This window comes from Gadus morhua, chromosome 13 (assembly GCF_902167405.1).
Source record: "Gadus morhua chromosome 13, gadMor3.0, whole genome shotgun sequence".
In the NCBI taxonomy this organism is placed as follows: Eukaryota; Metazoa; Chordata; class Actinopteri; order Gadiformes; family Gadidae; genus Gadus; species Gadus morhua.
The window spans coordinates 8743828-8764147 of NC_044060.1; the positions used below are offsets into that span (position 1 = coordinate 8743828).

At 46.5% G+C, this 20320-nt stretch overlaps 1 protein-coding gene across 1 annotated transcript; it reads left to right on the plus strand.

Annotated features, from left to right (window-relative positions):
* The first annotated feature begins 697 nt into the window (after window positions 1–697).
* Window positions 698–18350, plus strand: LOC115557274 (macrophage-stimulating protein receptor). Its single transcript, XM_030374962.1, has 21 exons — window positions 698–853; window positions 1699–3019; window positions 5344–5520; window positions 5870–5986; window positions 6322–6492; window positions 9216–9379; window positions 9622–9757; window positions 9926–10062; window positions 10997–11176; window positions 11303–11402; window positions 11716–11946; window positions 12279–12425; window positions 12580–12742; window positions 12856–12942; window positions 13068–13277; window positions 13414–13494; window positions 14026–14207; window positions 14350–14459; window positions 14894–15059; window positions 15952–16088; window positions 16993–18350. The coding sequence occupies exons 2-21, from the start codon at window positions 1790–1792 to the stop codon at window positions 17237–17239; spliced, it is 4173 nt and encodes a 1390-aa protein (XP_030230822.1). The 5' UTR covers window positions 698–853; window positions 1699–1789; the 3' UTR covers window positions 17240–18350.
* Window positions 18351–20320: the final 1970 nt, after the last annotated feature.

Here is a 20320-nt window from a genome sequence, read left to right on the forward strand (position 1 = left end):
CTATGTCTCCAGGGATTGTAATGACTCTCTTTAAGAGCAGCACAGCACAATAACGCACCTCTGGACAATTATAAGGCCTAGCAACATCTGGCTGCGTTACTCTCCTCTCCAAACACGGGCTAGTGGGCCAGATAAAGATTTAGAGTGGGAGTCCTGAGCCGCTTAGGAAGTTTATGTTAGTCCTTCTTGGGACAGCTGTGTGGGTCTGGGGCCTCTGGGCGCTGAAATGCTATCCTCTTTACATTATGGCAAATGTTTATAGGGAAAAGTACAGAATTTAAAAAAACGTTGCTCAACGTTTGACCTTTCAGACTTGTAATTCTTTTTCTTTTTTTTACCAATTTGACATTTAAAACGAATTTGTGACAAATTTGGACGAATGTGTGAATCATTTTCAAAGTCAACACTTGCAAGGTAAACTTTGTTATGTTAGGAAGAAAAATGGAAAATTGTGTGAGAAGAGCAGGGGGCAGAGTAGGTGGGGGGGGGTAGGATTTTTAAAACAATGTCCCTCATAAAAAAGCAATGCACTTTGGCAGAAGTCCTGCTGCAGAAGACGTAGACCAGGCTGTTCTATTGTCATATTTGTTTTTTCTCGAGATACGGCTAAATGGAAAACCCTGCGCTGTTTGTGATGTAAATGGTGATATTGCTTAAATGCTGATGTTTCGCAATCCGTCCAGCATGACTTCCTCGTTGCGGGCGGGGCGGTCTGCTCCCGGGCCGTCAGGTGAGTTCACAGCTATCGACGGTGGGGCGGTGAAACTGGTGAGGGTAAACCAAATCACTTCTTGAATCACATATCGGATCTTTGGAACGCAACACCGACTGAGGCAAGGTTTTTTGTTAGAAGGTAAGTGAAATGAGTGTATAAACGTTAAGACTATCGATTCAGATTAATAGTTTATACTCTCGTCCAAAGATACAGAACAATCTGACTGAACTAGTCACTACTACCTCTGAGACATGATGCTTATCGGCAGGCTATTCGTAATAACAGTGCCGACAACCCTTTTTCTTTTTCATCGATCTCGATATTCACATTAAGATTGTTTTCATGGTGACTTTTATTTGGTTAACCTTTTACGCAGTTCGTTCTGTGTTCTATGAACGGTACACTGTCCACCGAACTGGTGCAAAAGTACAAGTTGCATCACACAGGGTTATTTTCACATAGTCGAACAGGCAAGCAAGAGGGGGAAAAACAGTGTGAGTCAAAATATATATTACAAGATAGTTGGGTTCTTTTTACGGAACAAAACCTGACAAACTGAAGTTCATACTTTCCCGATCTGTGGGATATTTCCACAGTCCTACATGGCCAGTCATGTCCTATCTTGTCATTTCCTCGACACCGTCAACATTTACCGTTTTTCTTTGCTATGAACCCCAACTACTATTTCATCTATAGGCCTAAGGCTTACAAAACCCTTAACCTATGTATAACAAACACCTAGTGTTTTTTCCTGTTGTTTGCGCCACCGTTTTTTATTTAAATATATTGAATTAAACAACGTAGGCTTATTACATACAAGTTCACTTGAAATGCTACATAAAGGACCATGGCGTGACTGTTAGTTATGACCCTGTTTAAAAAAACACCGTGCTGTGACTCATACGTGAGCACCCAGTCTGTTAAATCTCCGCTGCAGCATCACTCTCTAACCCCAGCGCCTCCTCCTCCCTGTTCTCGCACAGAGCTGCTCCCGCTGGTCCCGGGAATGTTACGGGCGAGAACAGAGTCCTGTAGGTAACACGCTGTCAGGTCGGAGCGTGGGGTGGAGAGGAGATGGTCACGTGGGTCGCCTCCTTGTTGACAGTATGCGCGTTGATACAGACGCGCGCCGCCGCGGGGCCGACATCCAGTTGTCCTACCACCCCTCGCCGCCTGGTGGATTTTAACGTCAACTACACCCTGCCCCACTTCCAAACCGCCAATCCCATCCAGAACATCCAAGCCAACGCGTACCTGCGCGAGGTGTACATCGCCTCCCAGAACGCCATCGAGGCAGTGGACAGAGACCTGAAACGGATATGGGAGGTGCGTACCGGCCCAGTGGGCCCCGACGACTGTCACACGTGCGGCCCCTGCGACGCTGCCACGACGCCGCCCGCGACCCCCGTGGATACGGACAACAAGGTCCTCCTCTTAGACCCGGCGGGCACCCTCCTGCCCTACCTGTACTACTGCGGCAGCACGCGGCAGGGGGTGTGCGCCTTCCTGGACATCAGCGAGCTGAGCCCCGTGTCCCACTGCCTGTTCAAGGAGCAGGACAACACAGAGACCTACTGCCCCGACTGCTTGGCCAGCCCGCTGGGCACGCGGGTCAGCGCGGTGGAGCAGGGCCAAACCACCCTCTTCTTCGTGGCCAACTCCGTGGACGAGGAGCTGGCGAGCCGCTGGCCCCGTAGGTCGCTGTCGGTGCTGCGGCCGCTGTCCACCGAGGACGGCTTCCACATGGCGATGCAGGGGCTGACGGTGCTGCCCCCGCTGCGGGCGTCCTACCGCGTCGACTACGTCTACACCTTCGCCACCGCGGAGCACGTGTACTTCCTGTCGGTGCAGCGGGAGAACCCGGAGAAGAGCGGCTCCCCGCTGCAGACGCGGCTGGGCCGGCTGCCCCTGATGAACTCGGAGGCCTGGATGTACCGGGAGGTGGTGCTGGAGTGCCGCTTCGACCCCAAGCGGCGGCGGAGGAAGAGGCGCGGCGGGGAGGAGCAGCACCGGGTGGTGTTCAACGGGCTGCAGGCGGCGCACTACGGCCCCGTGGGCCGGGAGCTGGCCTCCCAGCTGGGGCTGAACCCCAAGGGGAGCCCCAACGAGAAGCTCCTGTACGGGGCGTTCGCCGAGGTGGACGAGCGCGGCGTGCCCCAGAGGAACTCGGCCTTCTGCATCTTCGCCCTGGCCAAGGTGAACCAGGCCATCGACCGGGGCGTGGCCGCCTGCTGCTCCAAGGGGACCGAGCAGCTCTCCAGGGGCCTGTGTCACTTCCAGCCCTGCGAGAACTGCCCGCACGAGGTGAGTGGCTCTGGAACCATCCGTACCCCCCGTCCTGTCCAGTCCTGTCCTGTCCTGTCCCCCCCCCCCCCCGGGGGTCCCCCTTCTCATCCGGGAGGTCAAAGGGTCGAACCATCACACGTTGGTGTAAAGGGCGGGTTGTTAATGTGTCTTCAAGGTTGTTTCCACAGTTTTGTTACCCAGATCATTCCTGACTCATAACGAACGATCCAGTGTGTTTGCTGCCTGGCCGTCCCGTTGACATGGCAGCCAGCACTGACTGCTTAGTCATCCTGACTATTGAATCCAATCGATAGTCATTGTCCTCCTCACAACAACACACACACTTTCACATGATCAACGTCAAAGTGTTAAACCCTATCTGTGATTGTAGATATAGTGTTGGTATCTAGTATTGGCTCCACTCCTCTCTTGTCAACACAATGAAGTACATCCACATCACAACAGCGCCGAGCCTGACTCACAGGGGCCAAGCTCGAGCTCAGACTTGACACAGTGATGAGAGTGGGAGCAGTGGGAGGATTGAGAGGTGTGTGTGAGAACAAGCACAAAGGGCGGAGGAGGGGCTGAAGAGTCTGACGAGGAGATCCCAGAGTGGGGTTTGTTGCCGTTCCTCCGATTGCCCGATATCCCCCCGCCCCGCCCCCAGGCGTTGTCTGATGACGTGATGTGCATGTCAGAAGGAATGTGCCACCAAAACGACACCAGGACAAAGGCATGAGTTCCCCTAAGTGGCTGATTGTTTCGAGGGTTTATTTGGGGCATGAGCCTTTGTCGCACAGATATAATACCCTGGTACTTCCCTGTCTCAGCTTTCCTCTTATGTTAACCGGTTATCAAGTCTGCATATTTTAATGATTACATTTAGTTTAGGATGATGTAGTAAACGCTCCGGACAGTGACGTGAAAACACTGTTCCATAGGACATGGTGAAGTACTGTTTTATTGTCACGCGGTTATCACTGGAAGCAGTTCTCGGAAAAGGTGTGGCTTTTGGAGTTGCAATCCCACTCAAGTGTTCCACTTCTTTAAGTGTGCAAAGAGCCAAGCACACACACGCCTACCAGGACAGTATGTCAACACACACGGCTAATAAATCCTGCTGATAAAAACAGCGGTGAGTGTGTGTGTGTGTGTGTGTGTGTGTGTGTGTGTGTGTGTGTGTGTGTGTGCACGTGTCTGAGTCTGTGTTGAGGAAGGGAGTTGCTTGGCTGCGCCTGGCTGTTTTTTATGTTTTTTTAATTCATTCCCCTGGAAACGGGCCTGACAGAGAGGAAGGAAAGACATGCTGGAGGTGATTTCCCGAACATAGAAGAAAAATCCGAGGCATTCGCTATAAAAATTCAAAAGTGTCCAATGGCTCTTTGAATGGCTTACCTGGTTAAACGGTGGCCATGTGGGGCCCAATAAGTGTCTGAGTGTGGTTTGTGGCCAGAGGATCAAAAGACCTGTGGATTGCGGGCATTCAAACTGCCAGCAGGACTCTCAGGCCTGTCGGGGCAAGCAGACTAATTGGACAGCCCTGGAATGTTTACGATGAGGATTCACGTATCATCCGGACTTCAGACATCAGCCATCGTTTTCTATGTTGACCCTCACGCCCACTACAACAATGCCAAGAATCCCTGTTATGTAGTTCCTTAACTATTCCCTGTTCACAGGGGTTAGCCAACAGTGGCACGGTGCCAAGTGGTGAACATCTGTTTTCAATTTGTAGGAGCAAGTTGTGCTCTGTGTGGCAGCGAGCCAGATAGTGGCGGTGTCTCGGGGCGGGAGTTCGCTGCTGTTTGATGATCTCAGTCTCGTCTCTCAGCCTTTTTGCAACAGACACCGTGTCCTCTAGCTCCTCAATATCCGCCCGAATGAAGGATCGCAGACTCTCTCTGCTGGTCTTTGCATCGACTTACTGTCTGTCTGTTTGAGTGTGTGTGTGTGTGTGTGTGTGTGTGTGTGTGTGTGTGTGTGTGTGTGTGTGTGTGTGTGTGTGTGTGTGTGTGTGTGTGTGTGTGTGTGTGTGTGTGTGTGTGGATGTTTATGTTTGTCTGTGTGTGTGTGTGTGTGTGTGTGTGTGTGTGTGTGTGTGTGTGTGTGTGTGCGTTTGTGTGCGTTTGAATGTTTATGTATGTTTGTGGGTGTATGTTTGTGTGTGTTTGAATGTTAAAGTGCGTGTGTGCGTGTGTGTCTGGACTTGCTTGTGTGTAGTACAGAGAGAGTAAATAAAAAAAAAAGAAGGAAGTCCACCTATGAAAAAAAATAAGAAAAGTCAAAACAATCACTCATTCGTCTTGGGTTTAAAACCAAACTCTATTCACTCTTCTTCACAGAGCACCCAAAACGACGACTCGTGCCGTAACAAGCCCACCCTGGTGTCCGCTCCGTACTACAGACTGGACCTGTTCAACAGACAGATGCACGACGTGCTCTTCACCACGGTCTTGGTCACCACCAAGGGCAACGACACCCTGGGTCATTTCGGCACCTCGGACGGAAGGATCCTGCAGGTGTGACGAGGACCTTGAATTGACCTCGAGTGTATGCGTAGGAAACATAATCTGTTGTGAGGTGAAGAGGTATGCAGGAAGGAAACGTCTCAGTGGAAAACCACGCGGAAAAAGGAAACACACATGAAATGAAAGATAAGCTTGATAAGCTTAAAAAAAGTAGTAACTCGTCAATTGGAAGTGAATAAAAAGCAGCTCATAATCGCTGTGGGTCATATTAGTATGTTTATTTAACGTTATTTTCTTGATGTACAGCAGCTCTTTTTGCCACGTTGGTGTTGTGTATTGTGTATGTGTCCCCCAGCAGTTAAGATCCTAGCCTCAGTTTGATACTTCCTGCTCCTTCTAGGTCGTCCTGAAGCTGGACTCTGTGTTCTTTGCCAACTTTTCCCTGGGAGGAACCCCCGTCTCGGGCGTATCGTCTGTTTACACCGAGGACTTACTGCTCTTTGTTGCTGGGAATAAGGTGCTTATCGAACATAATACGTGATGAAGTCTCTCTCTCTCTCTCTCTCTCTCTCTCTCTCTCTCTCTCTCTCTCTCTCTCTCTCTCTCTCTGTCTTTCTCTCTCTCTCACTCCCACACGCCCACAGATATTTTTCTTGCCAAACATTTTAGGCGATGTATGATTCTTCCACTAAATGTGCTTGGCCCCTAGTCTTCCTTTAATTTACTCTCTCTCTCTCTCTCTCTCTCTCTCTCTCTCTCTCTCTCTCTCTCTCTCTCTCTCTCTCTCTCTCTCTCTCTCTTTCTCCCTCGCCCCCTCGCCTCTCTCTCACCCCCTCTCCCCCCTCTCTCCAGGTGTTCACCGTGTCCCCTGTGGGCCCCGGCTGTGCCCACTTTGTCTCCTGCTCCTCCTGCCTGACCGCCCCACTCTTCATGGGCTGTGGTTGGTGTTCGGGGTCCTGCTCCAGGGAAGATGAATGCTCCTCGCCGTGGCACCGGACGTCCTGCGCTCCTGTTATCACAGAGGTAGATCCGTCGCTGTGCCTGTGTGTGTGTGTGTGTGTTTGGGTATGTGTTTGTGTGTGTGTGTGTGTGTGTGTGTGTGTGTGTGTGTGTGTGTGTGTGTGTGTGTGTGTGTGTGTGTGTGTGTGTGTGTGTGTGTGTGTGTGTGTGTGTGTGTGTGTGTGTTTGTGTACGTGTGTGTGTGTGTGTGTGTGTGTGTGTGTGTGTGTGTGTGTGTGGTGTGTGTGTGTGTGTGTGTGTGTGTGTGTGTGTGTGTGTGTGTTTGTGTACGTGTGTGGTTTTGTGTACGCGCGTGTGTGTGTGTGTGTGTGTGTGTGTGTGTGTGTGTGTGTGTGTGTGTGTGTGTGTGTGTGTGTGTGTGTGTGTGTGTGTGTGTGTGTGTGTGTGTGTGTGTGTGTGTGTGTGTGTGTGTTTGTTTGTCTGGGCATACAGTTCCAGAGTCAACAGATACAGAATAGGTAGTTGGCAGGGATGCAGTAGATTACAGTGGAGACTCTAATATCCATTACAAATGAATAAAGATATTGTATTACAATATACAATATATTACACTTTATTTCTTTGTCTGGGTCCAGGTCCTGGGTAGGATTTAAAGCATGAGTACATAATTATACAATCACCACCGTGGGGTACATCAGATATCTCAACCCATTGTGTAGGCTACATACAATTCAGTTCAGCACACCTAACTTTGCAGAGATAATTTATGTGAGATGAATGGCTCTTAAAATGAAAGCCTTTGTCTGTCTACGTGAGACAGTAGCCTAGGCCCTAGGCCCTTTTAGTCATTCTTTTATAACTCATATGTTCACTTTTATTGCAGTTCTAGGAGTAACTCTGAGAGGCTAGGTAAATACTGGCCTTGAGCTGACTAATCTGAAATGCAAGGGACTGCCTCACTCAAGTGCCCAGCCAAACACCCTTTAAATCACACAGATAAACACACATGGGCTGTGTTCCAAATCGCATACTTTTTATTTTTTACCTGCTGTGTGTACTGCAGCTAATCTTACAAAGTACGTACTGTTGCACACGGTGTGCATACACTAGGGACAAACTACAGGAGATGTTAGTGATAAGCATACCTTTATTGACAAATCAACTGTTGTTGGCTCAGTCGATGTGACGTATCTTCTGCTCCAGTATTGTGGGGGCCGGATAGCCAGAGAGCATGCTGGCTGGTATACTGCGAATGTCGACCGGATGTAATACACGACAGACTGATATTTATATATCAGTATAGCCATACTGCATTTTCCATACTATTTATTGGAACATACTAAATCTTTTCCTGGCATACTAAATAGTACGGTAATATAATATGGGCATTAGAACGCAGAACCCTCTCCTTTCCTCCATCAATAAATCCCATGTGTGTTACTTTGAACCAGACCTCAGAAGGTGTTTGCTTGTTAAAAAATAGATTAAAATCTGATGAGTCAAAAGTATGAGTTGTTATTCCTCGTGTGGTCATTAACCATAAAAAGAGATATCACATGTATTTATTTATTAGTCGAAGACTCAGTCATAACCTTTGGTTTGGGTTGCGGTCAGCGGCAGTTTAGTTGCTCAATCTAAAGTTGCACACTACAAGTATAGCAATGCCAGGATTTGCGTATACCCACTTAAAAATATGCACGGATACGTATCAATCGTCTTGTGACAGATCTTTCACTTCTGTGTTTATTTTTCGCAAATATCGGTTGGGTATAACTGCAATAAAATACTCTAAGCAGGGGAAGTTATCTCCTACATTCACACATTCATAAAATTCCCCCTGCGCGCTCGCGCTCTGCCCCGTCTCTGTTACGAAGCGCGAAGCGCTGCCCCTGCATCTCTGCACGTTGGTTGGCGGGCAGAGCCCCTCCTTCTCGCGTGTGTGTGCGTGTGTGTGTGTGTGTGTGTGTCCAGTCCTCACATATTAATGTGTAAACCACATAATAAGTAGTCAACAGAAGACAATGTTTTAATCCCACTTTATATCTCCTTGTTACTTTTAGATGAGAACCCCTGGCCAGCCTTTCGGACTGGGTGTCAGGCTAGGGAATTTAAAAACAGGCATCCTTGGTTAGAGTGGAGGGAAAACAAGTTAGGTAAATGTCAGCCAACATACAGTTGGTATACACAAGTGAAATTCATAATGTTAATCACTATGCAAATGAGAGTATAGCTAATTCATGGTCATTTTTAAGGTGCAGTAATTTCACACTTTTACACAATTCAATTACTGTATGGTATGTTAGATAACAACAGTAAGAGCTCAAATTAGAGCAATTGAAAGAGTGAAACATTAGTCTCCTGTCATCTCCTTCTCATAGCCATGGTTGTAAACTGTTCATTAAATTATTTTGAGTAGATTTTGTCCTTGTTTAGCATGTGCTATTGCTACTATAGATATACAAAGCACAACTTGTCATTTTTGTCTTCTATTTGTTCATACTGTTATTAAAACTGATAAACCTACTCAGCATTACATGATTGTTGATAATCGTTAAAGGTCAGCGGGTTGTAGACCCCTGCGTTGGTGAGTGTGGTGCGACATCCCATAAGTGCCACACACGTACACGTACCGGTGGGACGGGTTTGTACGAGGCTGGGAGGGAATCATCACAGTATACCCACTACAATAAAATAGACTACACCACTGGAAGTGACACTCAGAGTTAATTTAACAACCCAAGAAGTCCCTCACAATTATTGTCCTCATTCCCTGTTACTTTGCACAGTTTTTTCCCAAGACGGCACCAACTGGGGCTGAGTCAGAGCTGACGTTGTGTGGCTGGGATTTTCAGTCCCCCAAAGGACCATCTGCCATCACCGACAAAACCCACACAGTCCGAGTTGGCTCTGAGACCCTGTGTACCGTACAGGCCAAGAGCACCAGCACAAAGTAAGCCCAAACAAAAATTGTTTTGCAAAAAACAATACAAATATATATATTTACATTTACTTTACTGTATTACTTTACTGCATTTACTGTATTCATATTAAAACCTACGCTACATGGAAGCGGTTTGCCTTTTTAATCGATTTTATGTACTCGCGTGAATCTTGGAATTTCTGCGTTGTATCTACATGGTGGTATGCACTAGCTCATTTGGTCTCTGCTTGACGATGTGTTTGGTAACCCAGGTTGGTGTGCAAGGTCCGCCACAAGAAAGGCACCCCGACCAAGGCTCTCAATGTCACCTTGGAAGTGCAAGAAGCAACTTTGGGGGGCTGCTATTCCATCCATGGCCAAGCGCAGGCATCAGGATTCTCCTTTGTGGTAAGGGGTTGATGAAGAATATTTTACTGAAGGACACCTCTTGACGGCAAAGTATTTGATTGAACCCCCAGGCTGATATTCTGTACATTGTTCAGAGTAAATTTAAGAAAATGGCTTAGTTAGTTTCATGTAAAGTCGCTCAATGCTCTCGTCCTTCACTCTAACCAGGTGCCCATTATAACGGAGGTCAGGCCCGCCCTCGGCCCTAAGATCGGAGGAACCATGATCACCCTGACCGGGAGCCATCTGAACTCAGGGATTGGAAGAAGTGTAGACTTCGGTGGAATCAGCTGCCCGATTCAAAGGTAATCATGGACTCCCTTGTCAAGATCTGTGTGTCTCGGCACGTTGGTGGAATGGCTCCCTAATACTTTACCGCAAAATGTTTCTAATGAAGCATTCTGTACGAGATATTTGATGGGTACTGGCCAATTAATCCCTTCTACGGGGGATTAAATAATTAATAAATTACATCGTATTGTAAAGGTACTCCACTGGTGGGTCATAGAATACAAAAGTCTGGAAACCCTCCAGTCTTACGATACCAGATGATTGGGATATTAGCGTCTGCCAAATGTCTTGGGAATTTCAAATGCGAGTTTAGAAAGCCAGTGGGGAGTATGTTCACTAACAGTCCTACGGTCCTTACGTTTTACAGGATAGTATGCCTTACAATAAATGATGTCTGGCCCCATTATCCTCCATAGACACACAACCGGGAGATGTATCGAATAACTTTGTAACACAGGGAGAGTATTTTTGAACAATTGAAATGCATTTCCGGAGCAAGGTTTTTTGATTTAGTTTACTGAATTTAGGTTGAGGTAAATGTGTCAAACATCAACAAACCTTTTAGTTTTTTTTTTTAATGAAACATCTTATAATGCAAGTGTTATCGGTAAGATAACGTTTACAAGCACACAAAACTTCTGCATGGCACCACGTTTTCAGGTGTGTCGCTTTCAATCGGTTAAACTGATTTTTATAAATGAATTTTTATAAACCTGGGAGATTATCCTCAGTTTCTGGTGGAGCACAGTGTTTGGAGAGAGACTTGTGAGTCCAAGAATACCCCTATAGGGTTAGATGGCTCTACAAGGGCAGATGGCTAGAGGGTAGATGGGTCAACTACCTCCACAGGGGTAGATGCACCCCTATAAGGGTAGTTGAGATGGCTGATCATGGATCCTATATAGTGTGTTGTGACTTCAATTAAAATCTGTCTTCTCGGTCTCCCAGTATGACTGAAGGGAGTGGGAGCGTGTCTTCGGTGGTGTGCATCTCCAAGGCGTCCACAGCGGTGCAAGACGTTCCCGTCCGGTTCTTCATCGACAGCTTCCTCGTGCCAACCCAGAAGAAGTTTTCTTACCGGCACGACCCCGTTATAACCAACGTGTATCCCCAATGCAGCTACAGAAGGTAGAGCGTGGACCCCGGTCCGAAAATGAAAGTTGTTGAAGTTGAAGGAGATAAAAGTGACCTGAATGTCATTGGAGGTTTGCGGAAGTAGACCACTGATTGTTGTTGGTTTTGGTTTCCCCACAGCGGCTCCATGCTGAGGGTGGAAGGCCGCTACTTTGACTCTGTGCAGAACAAGGTGGTCCAGTACAAACCCAGTAACTCACCCCAGGAAACGTACCGACTGGTGAGCGAGCATTCAATCATATATAATACAGAGGAAAATATAAGCGGTCGAACATGTCTTCGTAGTAGGTTTTAAGTTTAAGAAGGATATTCTCATTGGATATTTAATCTTTTTTATAAAAAAAAAAAGAATTTATTTTCTGTCCATCATAGTTTAGCTTGTAATGGCCTCAAACCAACTGATTCAGATATTGTTCCATCAGAATCAAAATGGGATGAGTTGCTGACAAGGCAATTCCCAATAGGGAGTGAGAATTTGTCTTAGGATTTAGCAAAGGGAAATGACTACACACATTGTTCTTCTGACAATCCAGGTGTGCGAGGGTAAAGTGAACGCCACGCACATGGAGTGCAGGGCGCCCGCCCTGCCGGGAGAGCACTCGGACGATAAGACGGAGAACGGGGAGATTTCCTTCCGCATGGACGGAGCCCGGCTAATTTTGAACAAGACGTTCGACTACCACCCGGACGCCGCCCCCATCCCCTTTGAGAACGAGGAGCGCGTCCTGTACCTGAGCGAGGGAAATGATGAAGTCTCAATGCACGTATGTTCACCACTATATGTTCCTCACTATGCCCACTATTCACCACTATGAGCACGACACAGGACATGCCCCTCCAACATGATTCAGCGATTAATTAACTTCTACCGTTACAATTTCCTAGTGGACAATGTTATCCAACCGTGAATTCAGATTCAGCAGGTAGGGGTCTAGCATCTTTCTCAATGATTCCTACTGGTAGTGTGAGGTTAGTAGTGATCGAACCCAGGACATATCTTGTGGGAGTCAAAACATCCACTACATTATCCAACCTAGACAGGAGCGCTACAGAAAAATAACCCCTTTTAACATGAGACCCATTTTGTCTTTAATAGCACATCAATCTGAATGCAGTGGATCAGTGTATGAATATCACCATGACCATCGGAGGCGTGCGCTGCAAAGTCCAGGTCTTGACCAATGAGCTCACTTGCAGAATCCCAAAAGGCCTCGTCATACCCGCTGAAGGATTACCTGTCCAGGTGATAAAAAAATAAACATCCACCTCAATTGAGTTTGTGGTTCACGTGATCGATTTAGTTGGCACACCTGTGGAACTCACCTGACGGTGAGCCCAAGATGGACGCCTTATTGATTTGGCATCGCATGAACTACGTTTTCCTTTTCTGTGTCTAGGTGTGCGTGAACGGGAAGGTGACGGATATCGGCAATGTGGTCTTAAGGGACGACCACAGCCCCACCATCATCGCTGGCATCGTCATGGGCATCCTGGCTGCCATTGTCCTGGGGGCTGCCCTGGCTTTGTTTGGGATGACCCGTTTGAGGAAGACGAAACAAGGTGAGGAGTCACTCGGCTGGTGTTGCCTCAGCCAGTCGAACAATAACGGCACGTTATGAATTGTGTAGCCGTATTCATTCAGTTTATCATTCTGTTTTCTGTCACTTCTCTAGACAAGGTAGAGTTCCGTCTGTCGCGGATGTCTTCTCGCATTCACACGGGCAACGGGGAAACCTCACCTACCGGAGACTACCGCAGAAGTACGTTCACTCCAAAAGATTCATGAACATTAATTCCCTCACTCGCTCTCTACTTTACCACTGAAATATGTTCTATGAGGTACTGTTCCTTAATTTCTCCTCTCATTTGTTCCGACGTCTGTCAGATCTGTCAATTCAGACATCGGGTCAAGGGGGGTTGTTCTTCCAGGGTCCCTGGTACGCTTCTGGCTACGACCCGTCTGTGTCCCTCTCCTTAATACAACAGCCAACGCTGTCTATGGGCAGCCTCCGCTCTGACCTCCTGGAAGAGGTCAAGGATGTGCTGATCCCTGCAGAGATGCTGCGGGTGGTGGAAAGCCAGATTATCGGCAAAGGTGAGCTCCTCTCAGAAAACGGCTGATTTGAGAGTTTTATTCCAAACTTGGAGTGATCTTATTGCGTCTTTCTTTAACGCTTTCTACCCTCCTTTGAAGCGATCCGCTGTAACCTTGAACCTCTGTTTTGATGCAGGTCACTTTGGCACAGTATACCATGGCTATCTGATGGACCACAAGGACCAAGAGATTCACTGTGCTGTCAAATCACTGAACAGTACGTGTCTTTAGCCTATTTTGTCTGTACTTTGTCCATACAATGACAACGCTAACCTCCTGCCTTGTTTTGTCCACACTTTGTCCACACGTGTTGATGTGCCATGTCTTGTGTAAACAGAGTATGCACAGTGTGGATTGTTGTGCAATGTGTTAACAGCGAATCTGCAGTGTGTTTGTGTGCTGTGTGCAGTACGTACAGTGTGTGTTGTTGTGTTGTGTGAACAGAGTACATACAGTGTGTGTCGATGTGTTGTTTTGTACAGAGTGCGTACAGTGTGTGTTGATGTGTTGTGTGAACAGAGTACATTCAGTGTGTGTCGATGTGTTGTGTGTACAGAGTGCGTACAGTGTGTGTTGATGTGTTGTGTTAGCAGAGTACATACAGTGTGTGTCGATGTGTTGTGTGTACAGAGCGCGTACAGTGTGTGTTGATGTGCTGTGTGAACGGCAGAAGCGCAGTGTGTGTTGATGTGTTGTGTGAACAGCAGAAGCGCAGTGTGTGTTGACGTACCGCACATTGTGTTAACAGGGATCAGTGATGTCGAGGAGGTGGACCTGTTCCTGAGGGAGGGCATCATCATGAAGGGCTTCCACAACACCAACATCCTCTCCCTGCTGGGCATCATGCTGCCCAAGGAAGGGCTCCCCCTGGTGGTGCTGCCCTACATGAAGCACGGAGACTTGAGACACTTCATCCGGTCTGAGAAGAGAGTGAGTCATCCTCAGATAAAGAAAATGACCCTGTGGAGCAATATGAGCATAGCTGAAATAGCGCTGACCCGATGTCTCATGTGTGTAATAACGATAGCTTAGAGATGACGTTACGGTTGAATTCCCCTATTCTGTGTGGCAGAACCCGACCGTGAAGGACCTGGTTGGGTTTGGCCTGCAGGTGGCTAAGGGAATGGAGTACCTGTCGCAAAAGAAGTTTGTCCACAGGGACCTGGCTGCACGTAACTGCATGTAAGTGTGAATATTAATAATTGTAATTGGTATGGAACATAGAAGCCCCTCTCCTACTTGCCTTTGCCGGTAATTTAACGGAACGTCTGCATGGTTGCCGGCAAATCCGTTCTGCTAATTTCCCTGCGTCACATGTTACATCACCGGTAGAAGTTAATTTGCAGTTATTTCGCCACAAAAGCGTCAACTATTACGGCGCACCCAGTGCTGTGTATATGGCAGCATTCCACTCAAATGGAGTAAATATGTGTCTTGTGTGAACGCAGAAACTGCCAACTCTACTGCAATTTGTTAAGTGTTCTCGGATGAACAATTAATGTGTATTTCTCGGAATTGTATTACCTTATTTTCTTTACTAGATTTAGAAAAATTACCGGTTCTGGGGATATATATATATATTTTCTGGCTGGATGAAAAAACGAATGTCTTTTCAGGCTGGATGAAAACTTCACAGTTAAAGTGGCGGACTTTGGCATGGCCAGGGATATATTTGACAAGGAATACTACAGCATACAAGACCATAAGAAGGCCAAGCTTCCAGTCAAGTGGATGGCCATCGAGAGCTTACAAACACAAAAGTTCACCACCAAGTCAGACGTGGTAAGTGTGCTCGCTGTCGTTGTCCTTTCATAGTCTTGTGAGACCATCCTGATCTGGTGAGTTCCCATTCTGCTTCCCTCATCAATTCAGTGTGGCTCTGAACCGGTGGAAAGCTTCTTCCAACAAAAACAACATGATAGGATCAATATGCGCTCGGGCAGGAGGGGAGGGAGGAGTTCCAGCTCATGCGGAGCACCGCATTCCATGGGCAGAACCCAAGGAAAGTGGAGCAATATAAAGTTTTAATCTGAAATAGATAAATTTAATGAAGGGTGTTAAACGATTAACAGAAATCTGCTCTTTTTGCTTTACTTCCAACTGGATTCGACACGAGGGAAGAGCGTCACTTAATAAGTTAAACTGATTGGCTGGAGTTTTTTGAACAACATAAGATTGCGCCCATATTTGGAAATTAATTTCTGTTACGGCCAAAGGCAAGCTGATGCTCAGTGCGAAGACTCTCAAATCGGAAACTTGAATATCTGGATGGTCTCACGAGGCAAGCTTTTTCCCCCATTGCTTGTAAACATATGTTTATCTTCCTTCGTACAAGTGAATGTCTGTACAAAACGTCCCATGTGGCTGTTTTCTGGCCACCATTGTATGTTGTACGTCCTGGCACTTGATGTAGGCACTTATTGTACGCACTTAATCTACATTGCACTTATTCATAGTACTTAATTGTGTAACATCTGGCGTAGCAGCTAGCATTGCTGTACACAGGGAATGGGTTAGCCTAGCGATTGTTAGTACTTGCACTTGGCTCTATGAACATCTTTACTGTACTGACAGCGATATATTGTTTCACTTCTAATGACAAATGTACTTATTGTAAGTCGCTTTGGATAAAAGCGTCTGCTAAATGCCCTAAAGGTAATTGTAAATGTTTCAGTGGTCCTTCGGAGTCCTGCTGTGGGAGCTGCTGACCAGGGGAGCCACACCCTACCCGGACGTGGACCCCTATGACATCACGCATTACTTGCTGAAGGGCCGGAGGCTGGCCCAGCCCCAGTTCTGTCCAGACGCCCTGTAAGACGCCTGCCTTAAGCCCCTCTTGGCTAGCACTACGACGGCACCTCTGAGAGGCCGGAAGGAATAAACTGCACAAACAGACAGAATATACAAATGAGCATAGGGTTTATTCTGATGCATGCATGCCAATCCCTGTAATGGAAAGAATATATACACAAATAGCATTGTTTAAGATGTATTTACTCCCAATGCCTGGAATGATTGAGGAAATGGGTCAGTGTCTGGCGATCATAACAGGAATGAGCCGGAATAACACGAAAGAAGCATTGGAAAATATTGTTTTTCTTATTTGTCCTGAGTATTCCAAGTATGCAGTATTATATCATGTTGTTGTCATAAGCTCCCAGAGATATACTTCATATTCCAGGGAGATATTGAAGCACTGACATTTTCCTTCCTGCATTCCATTCTGTGGGAGAAAATGAATACCTAAAATGTATCTTGGACGATGTATTCCTTTCAATATCCCTGTTATCAGTGGCACTGTTCACTTATTCATTCCCTGTATGGATCATGATGGATCATCCCTTATAGAAGCTGTTGATAAGTTTTAAGAGCTATAATTGCAGGGTTATTTATTGGAAATACCAAAGCCATCTGTAAGACATAAGTGAGTGAAATGCTCAGTGAGAATATCTGTTTCTAGTTGATGTCTGCCTCTATACAAGACCATTTCGAATTAAGAGCTCCCAGCTAATTTCTGACCAATTAGGGTGAATCATTAGTGCCTGTCAATCACTGGCGTGTGAACTATGCAACACTTCAATGGCGGAGAGGCTTAGAGAGGAAGCAGCTCGCTCTTTACAACTCTTGAATCTCACTTACTGCAGCTTTAATGTCTTAATTTAACATTAACCCTCCCTAATATCCATCCGTTCATTCATCCATTCCTTCGCGGAAGGTTCTCCATCATGGTAGCGTGCTGGGAGCCCGAGCCGGAGTCCAGGCCCCCATTCCAGGCCCTGGTGCAGATCGTGCAGGAGATCATGGAGTGCCTGGAGGGAGAACACTACATCAGCCTGAAGGTGACGTACGTGAACCTGGACGCGCCCAAGCCCTACCCCACCCGGGCGGACTCGGCGGATGAGGCTGAGGATTCGGACTCCGGGTCGGAACAGGACTTATTTTTAACCGAGGGGCCGGTCTGAGGGCCCCCCTTCACATGACTGAGGACAGACAGACAGAAGAGAAGGATAGAGCTGTGACTGGACAGCTGTGTCAACAGCCAGAGTCCACCCAAAATGTCTCCGCTCCCAACTCTGAGGGGAATGGTGGAACTGCCAGTGGACTGGAGCAGACAGCGGCCCTGTGAATGATGGAACCCCCAGTTCACTGGGCCAGAAACTGGTGGTGTGTTGTGCCTCATCATAATGGGCTACCATTTTCGCTTTTCTGTCCTTTCCCTGTAGCCTGACGCTGTTGGTGTTTGTTTATTTTTGTCACAATCGCAGCTCAATTGTAAATACGATTTTTTTGTACATTTCTATATTTGTCTTTTTTTGCAGTGAAATGATTTAATATAATTCAGGGTTGCTTGAAATTATACTTGATATTCAATCTGTGTGTGTGTGTGTGTGTGTGTGTGTGTGTGTGTGTGTGTGTGTGTGTGTGTGTGTGTGTGTGTGTGTGTGTGTGTGTGTGTGTGTGTGTGTGTGTGTGTGTGTGTGTGTGTGTGAGAGAGAGTGTGACAAGTTGTTCAGTCGACGCATTAGTCAGTGCCAGAGTGCGGCAGACTGTTACGCACACTACTAAGACTTTTTATCTTACTTCCTTCTGACTCAATCCAAAGGAAATTGGATGTGTGGTTTAAACCATAGAGACGAATAGAGAAGATTGAGACGAATCAACAGCGTTAACATTTATTTTTCTACCGTGTAAATCTTTTGTGTATAGCGGCTGTGCGTAATCCCATGACTGTCCCCTCGTCGCCACTAGAGGGCAGTCTAAACACTGGTCTGAACAGGAACGACTGCAGCAACAACAGTGTGCTGCACCAGATCCAACGACCGCACATACATCTTTCACACCAACAACGGAAATCAATTCCTCAAATCAGATTCGGGAGCTGTCACACCGCTGAGCAACCACACTGAACCAAATCGTAAGCCGTGTCATAAAATCTATGGCATACAAATAACAGGATGTGATTCATAGTTTGCCTGTCGTGCCCTGGTAGTTAAATGTTGATTAAAATGAATAAAATGAGCGTCTTCTGCAGATAACATGGCTTGCTGCAGAAGGGGGTTTGGCTGAACATGGCAACGTCTAACTGATTCCAAAAGCTCTTCACAGCACCACTAATGCAGTCATTAGTTGCGATTAACACAGTAATAGCTGAAGACATTCCCATGTCTCGTCACCTCACGCCCAGTGGTGCTACTATCTCCGTGCACCGGGGTGCACTTGACGGAACAATTGTGATTGCACATGTGCTCTCAGGAGCATAACGACTAGATGAGGCGTTTGCATGTTTGTTTAGCTGAGCCGAAGGAAGTCTGCGTTTAGTGGATGTTTGAGGAGGAGACGATCAAAAGATACTTCCAAAAAGTGAATCCCTCACCTCGAAACGTCCTTGGGTATACTTCACTGTAATGGCATGTTGCGTGGAGTGGAGAGCTGCTTGCTTGCAGCGCATGGGAAACCATACTAGTTACTAGTGGGAAGTGTGTATGGTTAGGAGGTTTATACAACGGTTCACACACTGCAGGAAGGAAAGAATGAAGGGAAGAAAACTAAAGTGAACCTGGTGAGCAGAGCATTCATACCATTCTCTGCACAGTTCATTCATCACACTGAATCATTCGACAGTAGCTTTGGGGAGGGGATTTAAAATGATGAGCTGTCCGTGATCAAGCTGTGCAGGGATGGTAAAAAGTCGAAGCAGTAAACTCTTCCGTTCACCTTATTGCCCCATCACCGCTCTTTCAGCGACGGCATAGAGAAGCAAACGTAAACATTAGAATACAGAACTCAATTGAGGTCAAAGATGATCAATAGAAACCTGCTTGCCATAATTTAATCTGCAATTGAATCTGATTAATTTGTCAGAGAAAGTGGTTCTAAATCTTGGTGTGTGTATAGCCAAATAAGATATATCATGATATACATGATATATTCAGTTTCAAACAGGTTTGCAGAGAAATCCTTCAATTATCCAAATTATGTCAACAGCTTGTCAGCCATCGCCGTGTACTGAGGCATTAACTTATTTTTAATATCTGACATCTTGTGGGATACAAACAAGAACGGCATCTTCCCAGTTTACTGGATGTTCAGGCACATTACCTGCTGTTTCAGGGTTCACTGTAATGAGAACAAAATGAGGATTTAAGAAGTATTCCACAGCCATCTGGGATTTTCACCACTTCTTAGTACTCAGATATAGGCTAGTACGAAAAGGGCCAAAGGAAAACCAGGCTTATTTTTTTTTTTCCAACCTTGGATAGAAGGCTGAAAAAACTTTATTTCTCTGTTCTTGTTGTTTGTAAAAAATAAAGTAAAAAACTATTAAATTATTAAACCCAATAGTTGTGCTGTTCTCCAAAGCCAGACCCTGAATCTGTTGGGGCTCTGTCTCCTGCTGTCTCCTGCCGTCTGTGTTCTGCCCAGAGCGCCTCATCCACTCTGAAGCCTCAGTGTTGACGTCCTCCATACAAGCTAACGCTAGCTCACCAACACTACTGCTCCCATAGCCCTTCCAACTGCCAGCTACTTCCCCCTGACGATGTCGATCTGAAACCCCATTCTGCGTCAAGGGAACAAGACAAGGCTTTCACAATGTCCTCTTAGAGTTGACTCATCAGTGGCCTATAATGCTCTGTGGCAACGATTTAAACCGGTGACTTACCAGTATTCTGTGATAAGGATGCTCATTTAGTGGATTATGAGGTTCTGTGGTGTATACTAGAACACTTGAGGCAATATCATACTATTTTTTATTCAAGTTCCCCGTATTGTAACTATAATCTCCACCCAACACACATTGCATCATATATTTGTGCTTGACTTACAGGACATATAAACAACTACTATGGGTATCCTAAATGATGCAGCTATATTAGTTGCATGCTCTCCACTGTGCAGCTGTACAGTCTCCCCCTTGATAGTAATGAGTGCATGTTCTGTAACGACAGCGCTACTCAGAGATAAAGTCTACCACAGAATACAAACGCAATTGCAATGTTCTCACCTTGCAGCAGTTTTGCACTGTGGTGTGCAAATATACTCTG

Bases quoted from the DNA above. Each gene is read 5' to 3' on its own strand.
- LOC115557274 (XM_030374962.1), top strand. From the start codon at position 1,790: ATGGTCACGTGGGTCGCCTCCTTGTTGACAGTATGCGCGTTGATACAG. The intron at 10,063-10,996 runs GTAATCATGGAC...TCGGTCTCCCAG, and splicing joins ATCAGCTGCCCGATTCAAAG to TATGACTGAAGGGAGTGGGA. The intron at 12,743-12,855 runs GTGAGGAGTCAC...TCACTTCTCTAG, and splicing joins TTTGAGGAAGACGAAACAAG to ACAAGGTAGAGTTCCGTCTG.